This window comes from Nothobranchius furzeri, chromosome 10 (assembly GCF_043380555.1).
Source record: "Nothobranchius furzeri strain GRZ-AD chromosome 10, NfurGRZ-RIMD1, whole genome shotgun sequence".
Classification (NCBI taxonomy): Eukaryota; Metazoa; Chordata; class Actinopteri; order Cyprinodontiformes; family Nothobranchiidae; genus Nothobranchius; species Nothobranchius furzeri.
The window spans coordinates 43,750,622-43,763,617 of NC_091750.1; the positions used below are offsets into that span (position 1 = coordinate 43,750,622).

A 12,996-nucleotide genomic window follows, 5' to 3' on the forward strand; every position below is an offset into this window, starting at 1 on the left:
TCAGAATAGGCTGCAATTCCTCGTGTAAGCTTAATGAAGAGTAACCCAGCATCTTTACTCCAGCTGGCTGGTGGGTTAGGCGTTTGGGATTGGATCACTGAGTGGTCGATCTTACCGGGGTAGAAGTCTTTGGATTTGGACAGCTTAATGGTGGCACCCGTCTCCTTCTGCAGTTGTACGATGGTCTGGCCACCCTTGCCAATTATAGAGCCGGCTGCATAGCTGGGGATCAGCACCTTCAGGAAGTACTCGCCCTCCTCTAGGAGAGACACAAAGTGGGAAAGGGCCACAGCATGAGCAGCAGCTCCGCACATCGTTGTATACAGCAAGAGCCCAACCCCCCCAAATGCCTTCAAACAGCAAAAACTATAGTGGAAATACTACGGCTTAGAAATACGGCGCACTGAGACAACGGCGTTGACGACATCCGTTGACTTGGTGTTCGGAGCTTTCATTGCATTCAGATTTTAGTAGAGACTCGTGGCATGTTCTGTGTCCTGTCCCAGATTTCATGGAGTAAATGATGACCTCCTTTCCACTTTGCAGAGGTCTAATTTTAACCATTTTCAAGGATTTTTAACATCCTCTGAATAAATACCCAGTCAAGCTTGGTGTCAGTAATCCTCGGCACACTGAGCTACAGAAAAGAAGCCTCTGAATGTAGAGGATGTGTCCTGAGATGCAGCATTACATTTAGAGGAAGCTCATGCACTCACCGTCCAAGCAGCTCCAGAGTCGCTACGCAGAATTATCATTTGTAATTAACGGACTTTGAGAACATATGGGAGCCAATCCCATAGATTTGTTCAGAGGGGATGGTGCCAAAATGGTCTAAATCTCCTCTAGTTTGGAAGGAGCTCGTGTGGTTTATAGTGGCTTTTAGCAGCCGGTGACTGACAGCGCGTCAGTGTGAAGAATAAGCAGTCAGGCGCTTTTCTCGTTTTTAGCTGTAAGAGTTCCTTCTCCCTCGGTCCCAATTAGGAATCAATCAGCACCAAATAGTTAGTCAAAGAAAACCCTGATTACGCTGAGTGTATAATCAGCGATCAACCGCATATGGCGCTTGCTCTGAAATGTCATTAAATAACCTGCCAACGGCGTCTAAAAATTTAGAGTTGCAGATGTCTGGCAACTGGGATAACTTCTAAATATTGCCTCTATTGTGTCATAGATACTTGGCACAGGTGCATACTGAAGCAGTCATAGAAACAATCTCCTCTGCAAGCTGATTTGGATGCAGTGACGTCATATTCGATCCTTCCCAGCTGCCATAAAGGGTGACGTCAGTGGAATGGGCTTGGATGCAAAGAGGCACTGTCCACCTTTACGACGAGACGTTTTCTACCATTTCCTGAGTGTGACACGAGGCTGTCTCACTGGCTGCAGGCTCTGTCCTCCGTTTTAGGACTTTAGGAAAACATTGCGTGCGGAGGGTTTGACTGGCGTGGTGGAGACGGAGGACGGCACGACGGAGGTGGCCAGAGCCCAACCTGTTGCCTCATTAGAATCAGATGTGAGTGAGCATGACGCTGTGACATGAGAGAATTTCACAGCCAACAAAGTAGCTGCTCTTTATTTGTTTAATGTGTGTCCCTGGTAACCATTGGCTCTGACAAACACCCAATAATACGCTCAGTGTTGCAGTTTTAGGTTTCATCCGGAAGGTTTTTACAGGAATATCCTAAAACCTCACACAGACGTCACTCGTGAACAAAAGCTTCTTGAATAAAATAGACAAACTTCCATTTTTTATCTTTCATATTACACTTTTCTCATCCCTGACATCATTGGAGGGATGTTTCGTTTTTGTGTAGTGGTGCAATCAGATTTCTGCTTTCCTCATGACATAAAACACAAAATGACCTTGATGGATAAAAAAAAAAACGTTCCCAGCTATCCAACAGCTCCTAAACCTCCACTCCCATCATACGATATGTGTCATGTCCGACAGCGAACCAACACAAAGAGCTGATCTGAATAAGATGCACATTACAACATTCAAAGACCTGTTGTTGACAGACAAGCCCAAACCCACTGCGTACGTTTCTGCTCATCTTCAGCCACACTGAAGCCAGCAGAGGAGTGAGCCGCTGAGATCCCCTCCATCAGCTTCACAGCCACGTTTACTGTCATTAGTCAATAATTAATTCTGTCCTAGTGTCTGAGATCACAGTAACAGGTTTTAATGGCGTCTTGTGGTAGAGTAAACATGGCAATCTGTCGCCAGGGAACAAGAGCAGTGGGGCACACTGGGAAGCCGAGCCAGTGGGGTGTCAGTTCAAATCCCTGCTTCCAACACTGGGAGGATGGCTTGGAGGAGAGACATGGTCTTTGAGCCAAATATGTTTAGTTAAGTCACTCAAGGGGGGTGGGTCAGGAGGAAATGCCTTGTGACCGTCCTCCCCTCCTTCTCACAACCCCTCCAAGTAACCATTCTGCATTTCAATGGACTAACCTGCTCCTGCTGTGGAGCAAGGACGACGGAACGAAAATGAGCAATAATGCACAAATGGGCTCACAGACGTACAAAACTACTCACAGTCCTGCATGAAGGATTAATTCAACAAGTCAGACAAAAAGAGTTTGAAGCTTACCCATTCTGAGATCTGCTGCTTCTTAAGTCCTCGGTCAGATCGCCATCAATGCCGGGGAACAATCTCTAAAGGGGATCTCGACATTAGCCTGGGCATAGGTGCAATGGTAGTGTTGAGGAATGCGGCCAGTCAACCTTTTTCACCGAGGTCTTATTCATCAGTGGGTGCAGAAAAGGAGGTTTCACCGCAGCATCCGAGCCATGCCTGCAGCTGGCCAGAGCCTCAATTGTCTGAGAAAATGCTAATGCAGGCTCTGAGTGTTTTCAGTGAAAGACGGCACGCATTGTTCAAGCCTGCATTGGTTTGAAGAGAGGGGGGGGTCTTCCCTGCCGCATCACCCTTTTCACTGCTCTCATCCATATTCATCGAGTGGCCTGTCCGTCTGCAGCAGAGAGAAGGACTGACGCCGCGCTCGGCCAATAGGTGGCCTCCTCTCAGCGGCACGTCATGTCCCCACCCCCCCGAAGCCAGCCCCAAAAATTTAATTTTCCCCACTACTCCGCCTCTTTTGACGCAGCACTATAAAGTATGGCAGTCCATTCACTTGTTCTTTTTAGAGAAAAGTGACAAAGGTGAAGCGGCTGATGGAGCGGACGGGAGAGCTGACGGAGAAGGAGGAGGAATGACCTTCAGCAGCGCCTGAAGAGGAGCATGGAGAACATAACCAAACGAAGAAGGAGGCGGAGGAGGAGTGATGTGAGACAGCGTGCTTTACACCGCTCACCCTCCTCAACCCCACTCCCCATCCCTTGGACGGCCATGTTTGAGAGGGCGGAGAGGCTCATCAACCATTGCAAATGGCAGTGCCGCAGAATGGTGGAGGGGGGTGATGAAGCCAATCACTACGCCCATGAATCTTACCCTGAGCGCTATCTTAAGTGGCCAAACGAGAGTAAGACCAGCACCGTGCTTGTGCTGGAGTACCTGTGAGTAAACACGAGCGTTCGTTTAACCATCCTTCCTAGGGAACGGTGCAACTCCTTTCCTCCTGGATGCTGCTACCTTCATACACACATCAAGCCTCAGCACTACGGCCCATTCTGGTTTCACAGTGAAAACGTCCAAAATTCAAACGCTCCCACTCACAAAGAAGTGCTCTATCACACAGGCAGCCTCCCTGTGGATTCCTCTCTCAGCTCCCCTTTTCTCTCCTCTTTGCTCCGTCTTTATTTCTTTTGCTCCCCCCATTCTCTCGTTCACTGCCACCTGGCAAATTCACAGTCCGCTCACGTCACATCGCTCTGCAAGGGCACCTGTGTCCTTCCCACCAAAGAAAAAAGATAAATAAACAAAAACAGCTCACATTCCTGTGCCAGCCCCTCCATTAGCAACATAACAAGATCATACCTAATCCCCCATGAGAACAACCTTTCGGTAGGTGTGTGCATGCCAGAAAAACGGGCTCAGAGCATGCTAGAAAGAGAAAAAGAATGCAAGATGTTCATTTTCAGGAAAAAAAGGGGCAATGCTGATAAAAGAGGAGCAGTTTCCTTCATCCAGTGTCCTCGGCTCCTAATGCACATGGAGGGGCTCAGCTTTGAAAGAGCAGGCTTACTTCCCTTTGTTGTAAGTGCCAGTCATGTTAATGATCTGTCGGTTTGGAATAACGTGATCAATATCAGAAGTAGCGGAGGGGCTGCTGATTACAGGGACGGCTGACGATTAGCAGGCTGTTGCCACACGCCGCTGTGGCCGACTGCTGCTTCAGTAACAATGCTAAATCACATCGAGAGCAAAACACCCATCTAACGTTTTTCTGTTAAAACCACGAGAAGGGCGCTTCACCACAAGTTCATTCATGTGAATAATAAAAGCGTCTGAAGGCCGCGAAGAACAGTGGAAACAAAACGCTCAGACCACCGGCTCGCAGGACACGGTTTTATGAATCTCAGCCGCACGCACCTAAATGCAAACTACGGCCAATTCAAAGCAAATAAAAACAACACTATTAATTATTATTAATAATTTTAATAATAATAACAGTCTCCTAAAAAATGTTTTGTAGAACTCTGGAAACAAGATTTCAGAGGTTTAAATTAGCAGAAGGTGGTGTGACGTGTATCACAGACCTGTCTCCATCACAAAAACCTGGTGGCCATTCCCTTTTGGGGGGGGGGGGGGGGGCTGATACAGGTCTTTATGGATGATTCTTCTAGAGGCAGCTGGTGGTGGATAAACTGCTCAACATAAATCCTTTTGTTTGTTTTTATTGTGCAACAAAATAACATCATCGCTGAGTTAATAAGTATCCATGAAACAACACTCAGAACCAGAGACTGAGCTTCTGCAGGAAGCTGGAACAGCTGCCATCCTGTCTCAGTCTGAACAGTCATGACGGACCACCAGTTTGTTAGTCTACCTCTGTCGTACCTGCCTCGGTGTTGAGCGGGAGAGCGTGGAGCCTGCTCACCTGGAGCAGGTGATACAGAAGAAACTATCTGACACCAAGTCAGAGCTGCTGTAGAAAACATGAGGATGGCAGCACCTAAGGTAGATAGTGTTGGTGGGAACCATGCTGTTTGTGCTGCGCTGATGGAGTACTGAGGTCTGGGTCTGTTCTACAACACCACCTGATGCCACATGAGTCCTTTTGGTTCTACCTGAACTGTCATTTGGAATGAGGGGCAGAGAGAGATGTTGGTAATATCTGGTGGAGGAAGAGCCGGTTCTCTAAAGACATTTTAATTCATGTGGAGCTGCAGATCTGCAGACTGTGACAGGAGGAAATAAGACGTACAGCAGCTGTAATCATCTCACTCCTGCATGGAAAGCTAATCAGTCAGTTTCTACTTCTTAAAACATGAAAGTTGTTCATCTGCGTTTCTTGAACTGAACTGATTCTAATGCACCTTTACACCTAGACTGGAAGCGGGATCCTGATGATTTCCTCCAGGCCTGGGACCCGGGCCTCTGAAAGCTTCTGCACCTGCTGTTCTGCTCCAGCTCCCACCTGGATCAGACACAACCCTCCCGGGCCCTCTCGGGCCTGCACCTGAAGCTGTTTTCCCAATGCACCCAGGCTGAACACCTTACAGGTGGAGCTGGTTACTGGAAACCAGGCCAAGGCGGTCCGGATCAGTCGGGATCAGAGAGTTGGAACCATGAGCTTCTCTCTTGAAAGCCCTAAGAGAGGTCTGTTCGGTCTGTTGTCTAAAGTTACATCACTTCCCGGGTTTGAACCAGGTCCGGAAGTGGAGCAGGTGCCAATAGACCTACCTGAGCTGCGGAGGGGCGGACGTAACCCCCCACCCCCGCGCGCACAGGTGCTGCGCTGAGGAGTCGGACGGGACCCAGAGGCTGGGTTTCTTTGGTCTCGTGTGGTTCGTGTTGAGTCTGGTGCTTACCTCCGGTGTTGGTCCGTTTGTTACCGCCGGCCTCCTCAGTCGGAGTTTCCAGGGGCCGCTTGCGGGAATCCGGTTCCGCGTCCCCAAGCGGGTTCTGGGGGTTTGGACTTGCATAGATCCCATGGTCCACGGCTCCTCCGTCACCGACACCACCGTCCATCATCATGTTTCCCGTTAAACCCGGACCCCCTCCCCCAGCGGCTCTCAGCACCGCATTCTCGGCGGCACCGCCACTTCTGTCCGGTACCGAAGGTCTGTGAGGGGTCTGGATGCTGGACCTGCGGGATCAGGTCTGTCGCTGCCTCATGTTGCTGCTGGCGCAAAACCGAAGAAAACAGCCGCAGCTTTACGGTGAGAGCGCAGATGAAGCTTCCGGCTCTGAAAAACGCGCCGCTGGTCTGAAGGATGAATTTCTGCTAAGTCCGGAATAAAGAGCGCAGCTGATTTTATTGTTGCCTTTGTTGAGAGAGGAGACTCTAATCTGGGGCTCCGGAGAACCACAGTGCCCCTGACCGGCCAAACTCCACCAGGACCCGGCTCTGATGGCAACTCAGTCCACATTGTTTCAGTGGGGAAAACGCTGTTGGCACTTTTTTAATTTACTTTAAGTTTTTCCTAAATCTCACATTTACATTTCGCACACATCTAAATGTTCCATGTAAACAACAACCAATGAATGTTTCTGTACCAGAAAGTTTAGATGCTGGATAATCCTGCTGTGATGAAGAACTTGTCAAAAGAAACGTTTGTGACTCTCACACAGACTCTGAGGGAAAGTTCCACCCTAGTCCACTCTGTTCTCAGGTCATAATGTAATTCAAAAATACTATATTAGTCCCAGAATGAAATCAGATACTAATCAGAAACTCATAAATGATCTGAAAGTGTCTGGTTCAATGGGGTCTAGGAGGTTCTAGCTCTGACATGATCGTGTTGCATCAGATGTGAGGAAAACTCTGACTGAAGATACTCTGTTGCTGTCCATGTCCACCATGTTCTGAAGCTGCAGCTCCAGGTGCTTTTGGACAAGTGGTCAAGGATTTCAAACGGGACAGATGAAGTCGTGGCTCTCAAATGTATCCACAAAAGACAACAGTGAGTCAGCAACTGGAGAAGCCACTATATTGAAACATCTCAGGGTGCTCCAAGCTGACCAGAACAATCTGATTAAGTTCATCGATCACTTTGAATTTAATGACAGCTTCTGTTTAGTGTTTGAGATGCTGGACATGGACTTATTTGGTTTACTTAAAACGAGAGAGTGGGAACCACTAGATGTCAGTGAAGTTCGGGTGGTTGCCCGCGACCTGCTGGTGGCTCTGAACGCACTGAAGAATGCTGGAGTGACTCACGCAGATATAAAACCGGACAATATTATGCTGGTTAATCATCAGTCGCAGCCTTTCAGAGTCAAGCTGATAGATTTTGGGGTTGCTATGGAAACACACAAAATATGGCGTGATACCATACAGGTGTGTGGTTTCAGAGCACCAGAGGTGAACTTAGGTCTTCCTCTGACTGAAGCCGTTGACATGTGGGGTGTTGCCTGTACACTGGCCTTCATCTTTCTTGGAGATTATATTCACAATACTATTTGTGAGTTTAACAATATGAGGCAGATCTTTAAGCTCCACGGTCTGCCTGACCAGGATTTACTTGGCAAGGAAACAAAAGTGGACCGCTTTTTCATTTTAGACCAGTCAAACCAAATTTCCTAGGAAGGCCATGGCCACCCCTTGGAGGCGCCATTGCTAGCCGCCACTGCAGAGAGGGGAAAGAAGACCAGCATGATATGGGCCATTCCCATCTGTACCGGGTCGGGCCGGGTAGCGTAGGCTGTTTACATATCTGGGTGGCCTGGTATTTTTCCGGGCCAACCAAGGCTCATTCTCAGCCCTCTTCTCGAGGGGGTCTGCTTCAGGCCGACTAGGGCCAACACACCCACTGCTGACAGCAAATTCACACCTTCCATTAGAGCAAGCCTCTGATTGGTGGGTAGAATAAGCCCACATGGGCTTAAGACAAGAATGTGTGGAATCAACCGGGCCGACTGGGGCTACCCGGCCCGGGCCGACCCGGTACAGATGGGAATGGCCCAATAGTTTTCCTGCTGCAGGGGCGCTATCAACTAGCATCACTAACTCATTAAATTCAGTGATGCTGCACTCTAAAAATCATCTAGCTAAAAATACCAAATTCCAACCCAGCCACTGGCTAAGGTCGCCCACTAGGGCATCTTAACACAGAAAATCGGGTTATTGTTAACAAAACCTTTTTCTTTTTCAAGCATTTATGCTATTTTATTTATCAATGCTGGATTATGATGGCCTAACCTATGACTTATTATATCTATTCTACTTTCCTTCCCTACCCAATCACTAGATAATAATAATAATAATAACATGATATGTAACATGTTTTTAAATGCATTCTGTATTTTTACATATGTTCTGGCCTGAGTATCATAATATTCTAATAATTAAGATAATAATTAGACAAATTAATAGAAGTTTTGTAAACTAATAAGACAATGCCACCAGATAAGAGAAAAACTAAAAAGCAGGTATTTATTATAAAATGTGTCACATAACTGAATCAAAATGTGTCAACACTGATTTGATTGCCATAGCAGAGATAAAATATGGACAGCAAAAGTCATACAAGAGACAATGGTGAAATATTCGTAGGCCAATGTGTACACACACACACACACACACACACACACACACACACACACACACACACACACACACACACACACACACACACACACACAGAGAGAGAGAGAGAGAGAGTTGTTGGCACATAAAGACAACCTTTCATGTAAAACCGACTCTGTTTCATAAAATGTTCAGTCATTAAAAAGGGGTGACTGGATTTTCAAACACAAGGAGACGGTTGAACTGGTTCTATGAGGTGCAACCTCGCCAAGCCTGGGGAGACCAACAAACATTCTGCCTCCTGGACTAATTGGTTCTGTGGGAAACAGAAGTTTAAAAATTCAAATTAACGTTGGAAGAACTCACACTGGGATTTTGAGTTTAGGTTCCTGCATAAAGCAAAGAGGTTGAAAAATCAGTCTCTCTACCTGGTGACACGTCTTTTGGGGTGGTGCTGAATCCTTCTTCCAGCAAGAAAAACCCTTTTTCTGACTTTATGTAGATGCTCCTCCAGAAATCCAGAAGCTCTACAGTTTTAGGATTAAACAGAGGAGGAGTCTGGCAGGCCAGTCTACAAACATGCAAGTCAAACTTTCTTCTGTAAGGCTGGTATTTAATAATACTCAGAAAATCCTATTTTATTGATTGATATTTATCTGAGGAGAATATTGATATGAATTTAATGAACTCATCAGATAAAAAGTTCTTTGCCACATGCAGAATCTAAACTCTCCAGTAGAGGGCTCTTAAGTTCTTTAGGGTGATCTCGGGTATACTTCCCCCCTGTGCATCCTGCAGGATTGAATCCTGATCAGTACTTATGATACGTTGTGGATTTATTTAGCTGAACAGAGAAAGATATCAAGAGTGTTCTGCATGCATTAGGTATGAAACTAGACCTCATGATGACACCACTTCTGCATCTGACCTGTTTTTTTAACGTCCTTGGTTATTGTGAGATCGTAGCTGCTTGAGTCTGTTGTCCATCTGTCACTGTTTTCTTTTCAGGATGAAGGACCTTCATATCTGATCCAGTTCCAGTGGCAAGAAACATCCTGACAAGACAACTGTGGAATAACTAAAAGAACAATATAAATTAGAATTTTAAAAATAAACAAATTAAATCATGTTTTTGCTAAGTTGGATTTTCTCTGTGGTAAAAATGTAGTTAGTTTCTGCCAGACCGCCGGGAATAATCGTCCTTTCACTGATCCCCCTGTAACTCCCTGTGCTATCGTTCCCATCACGTCCTGGAGTTACAAGAATAAAGGTTTCATCCCCTTGCGTTGAGTTTTATTCATTTAGATTATTACTCCCTTGTGTTATTTTTAATATTCTCTCTGCTCTTTAGTTTTTTAGCCATTTTTTGTTTCTGGTTTATTTGTTTTCTCTTCCCTCAGGCCTTCTAGTCACACCAACCAGACATCAGCTCACCAGCGTGTGTGTGCGTGCATGAAAGGATGAATGGATATTTCCTCTCACTCTTATTTACCCAAACTCACTCTTGATTTATATAGAGGTTTAAATCATACCTATAGCTGCTGCAGTAAAATGTGTTCCTATAAAGTTGTGGTGATGATGTCTAATTCACTTTCTATGTCGTGTTAGTGCCTCCTACAGGTGGAACCAAGTATTGCACGTTGAGGTGCACATGCTTCAGAGTAGATGATAAAATTAATACACACAGGCTGCAGGAGAGTGAAAACTCCAGCTGGAGTAAAAACTAGTGTAAAAAAATGTAGACTGCCATTGCTCTAGAGTGTTTGGTAGAAGGGTCAGCTCGTGTATTGAAAAACCGTGTCACAAACTTAGGGGTTGTGATGGATGCTAAATTAAAAATGGACATTCATGTCACCCAGGTAGTTAAGACCTGTTATTACCACCTGAGGCGTCTCTCTAAAGTTAAGCCCATGTTAAAAAGGCGTCATCTCCATTCAGTTGTCCATGCATTTATTACTTCCCGTCTCGACACTCTAACTCAGTGCTGTACGGTATCTCCTCCTCCACTCTCGCTCGACTTCAGCTTGTGCAGAACGCAGCAGCTCGTTTCTTGACTGGCACCAGGCAGCGGGAACACATCACACCGGTTTTAGCAAATCTCCATTGGCTCCCCATCCATCTCCGGATAGAGTTTAAGATCCTGGTTTTTGTTTTAAAATCCCTCAATAACTTAGCACCTGGCTACTTGTCAGAGCTCATTCACCCATATGTCCCTACAAGATCCCTCCGTTCAGCTGACCAACACCTCCTACATGTCCCTAGCTCTCGCTGTAAGTCCCGCAGGGAGCGCACCTTTTCAGTTTGTGCACCAAAGCTCTGGAACCACTTGCCCCTCCCGATCAGACTCTCTTCCTCTCTTTCCCTTTTTAAGTCTCGTTTAAAAACTCACTTTTATTCTCTGGCTTTTAATTCTGTCTAACTTATTCCCTTTCTCCTTTTCTTTTCGAGTTGGATTACTTGATTTTGATGGATTTAGTTTTTATTTTTGATTCTTTTTATTGTGTGTTTTTGTTCAGCACTTTGGTCGGCTCTCATGCCGTGTTTAAATGTGCTATATAAATAAAATTGGTATGGTATGGTATGGTGTATTTCATCAGCATGTTATTGGTCTAATTTGTCAAGAAAATTTAATAATTGAGCTCATCTGTGAAAGGGCTGATTAGGGAAGGGACATAAAAGATTGTTGTGGAGCTGTGCTCCACTTCGAACTGTTTGTTTTCCAGACCCACCAAGATTTTTTTCACCAGCCACCACTGAGTTTTTCTGCAGATGGCATGTCTCTGAGCCCTCAGGCTTCATTATAGGGACATTTTAGTCAATTTGGGCTTTTTTTTTTCTTTGCTTTTCTTTTGGATGCCATTTCACCTTGTTTGTGCAAATAGTACAAAATGCTGTCACATAACCACTCTCTGGACACATTTTGAAATTCAATTTGGAATTCTGAAAATGAACCAAGAGAACACTAAAAACACTTAACACTTGAGTCTTTACAAGACAAAATTGTCCACCGTTACAAAAATGTACACTATATATATATATATATATATATATATATATATATATATATAATTTTGCTACTTACTTGCCACTTGCCTACTTTTCCCCAAAATGAAACCCTAATATCACAGAATGCATGATTATTTGTTGCAGATGTTACAGGACCACTGGGAAATCAGTGGAACGTTTTTATCCATTAAGATCGATCTGTTGCTACACAAAAACTATTGATGCAATTTCTTTTGCTGATATTTCATAACAAAACTGATAAATGTCCCAGTTTTACTGCTACCAGTCTGGCCAGGGAGATCCAGGAGCCAGGATCACCCAGCCCCGGTGATCATCAGCCTGACACCACCCCTCCTCCTCCTCTCTTCCAGGCTGCTGAGGAGCACAGCGGAGCCAAATCTTGCTGATTACCAACGCCTGGATAAAAAGGCTGTGCCTTCAGCAGTCTGGGAGGCAGCAGTATAGGGGTTCTGCTGTCCTCCTGGTCTCGCTTCGGTTTCAACCACTTTCGTTTGGATGAGTTTTTACTTTTTAGTTCAACTCTGAGCGATCCAGTGGGATCTTTCTGTGTGTTCATTTTAAAGGTTAACTTGGTTTGGTGCAATTTTATTGACTTCGGTTTAAAACACCTTCGGCTCGGTAAAACTTTTAATATAAGTTTTTACCAGTTGTTTTTATAGTTGATAATTTGTGATGTTAACCTTAGAGAGTTCTGTTTGATTTGGCATTATTATAATGCACGCCATCTGTTTGCTTGTTTTTAGAACCTTTTACTACAAATAAAACCATTTTAAACTCCACTGTCACATTTATGTTACCCCCCTCCTTCACATTTTAACATCACCTGTCGGATGTAACAGAAAGTTTAGGTTTTTTTTGGGGGGGGGGGGGGGGGGCAATAACTAATTTTTTGTGTTTAATCATAAATTACAGCAATGACTTTGAGTAACTGGCATTTGAAGGGTTAAGATCCTTAAAATTATGGAAATTTTTACATGTTCGAGCAGTACTGAAGTTGTTTAACAAATCTTTAACAAATCTATCAAAAGCAAAAATGTACAGTCAGGTCCATAAATATTGGGACATGGACACAATGCTAACATTTTTGGCTCTATACACCACCACAATGGATATCAATGAAACGAACAAGATGTGCTTTAACTGCAGACTGTCAGCTTTTATTTGAGGGTATTTGCATCCAAATCAGGTGAACGGTGTAGGAATTTCAGCAGTTTTCATAAGTGCCTCCCACTTTTTAAGGGACCAAAAGTAATGAAACAATTGGCTTCTCGGCTGTTCCATGGCCAGGTATGTGTTATTCCCTCATTATCCCGATTGCAATGAGCAGATAACAGGTCCAGAGTTCATTTCAAGTGTGCTATTTGCATTTGG

The 12,996-nt window shown here is 45.0% G+C and overlaps 1 protein-coding gene and 1 long non-coding RNA gene across 3 annotated transcripts in view; one reads left to right on the forward strand and one right to left on the reverse strand.

The window, feature by feature from the left end:
- The window catches only part of nova1 (RNA-binding protein Nova-1), a 59,789-nt gene extending 53,521 nt beyond the window's left edge, over positions 1-6,268 (reverse strand). Inside the window, exons 1-2 of one of the 2 annotated variants that reach the window (XM_015960631.3) lie at positions 5,939-6,268; positions 116-259 (exon numbers count right to left, since the gene is read on the reverse strand). In XM_015960631.3, coding sequence (XP_015816117.1) covers positions 116-259; positions 5,939-6,104 — 310 coding nt within the window. In that variant the 5' untranslated portion in view covers positions 6,105-6,268. Of the gene's footprint in view, positions 1-115; positions 260-2,594; positions 2,958-5,938 lie in introns of those variants that run through there. The other variant, XM_015960632.2, reaches the window with a different exon arrangement.
- Positions 3,389-9,882, forward strand: LOC139072206 (uncharacterized). Its single transcript, XR_011521800.1, has 2 exons — positions 3,389-3,520; positions 9,607-9,882. It is a non-coding gene; the product is annotated as an uncharacterized lncRNA (long non-coding RNA).
- Positions 9,883-12,996: the final 3,114 nt, after the last annotated feature.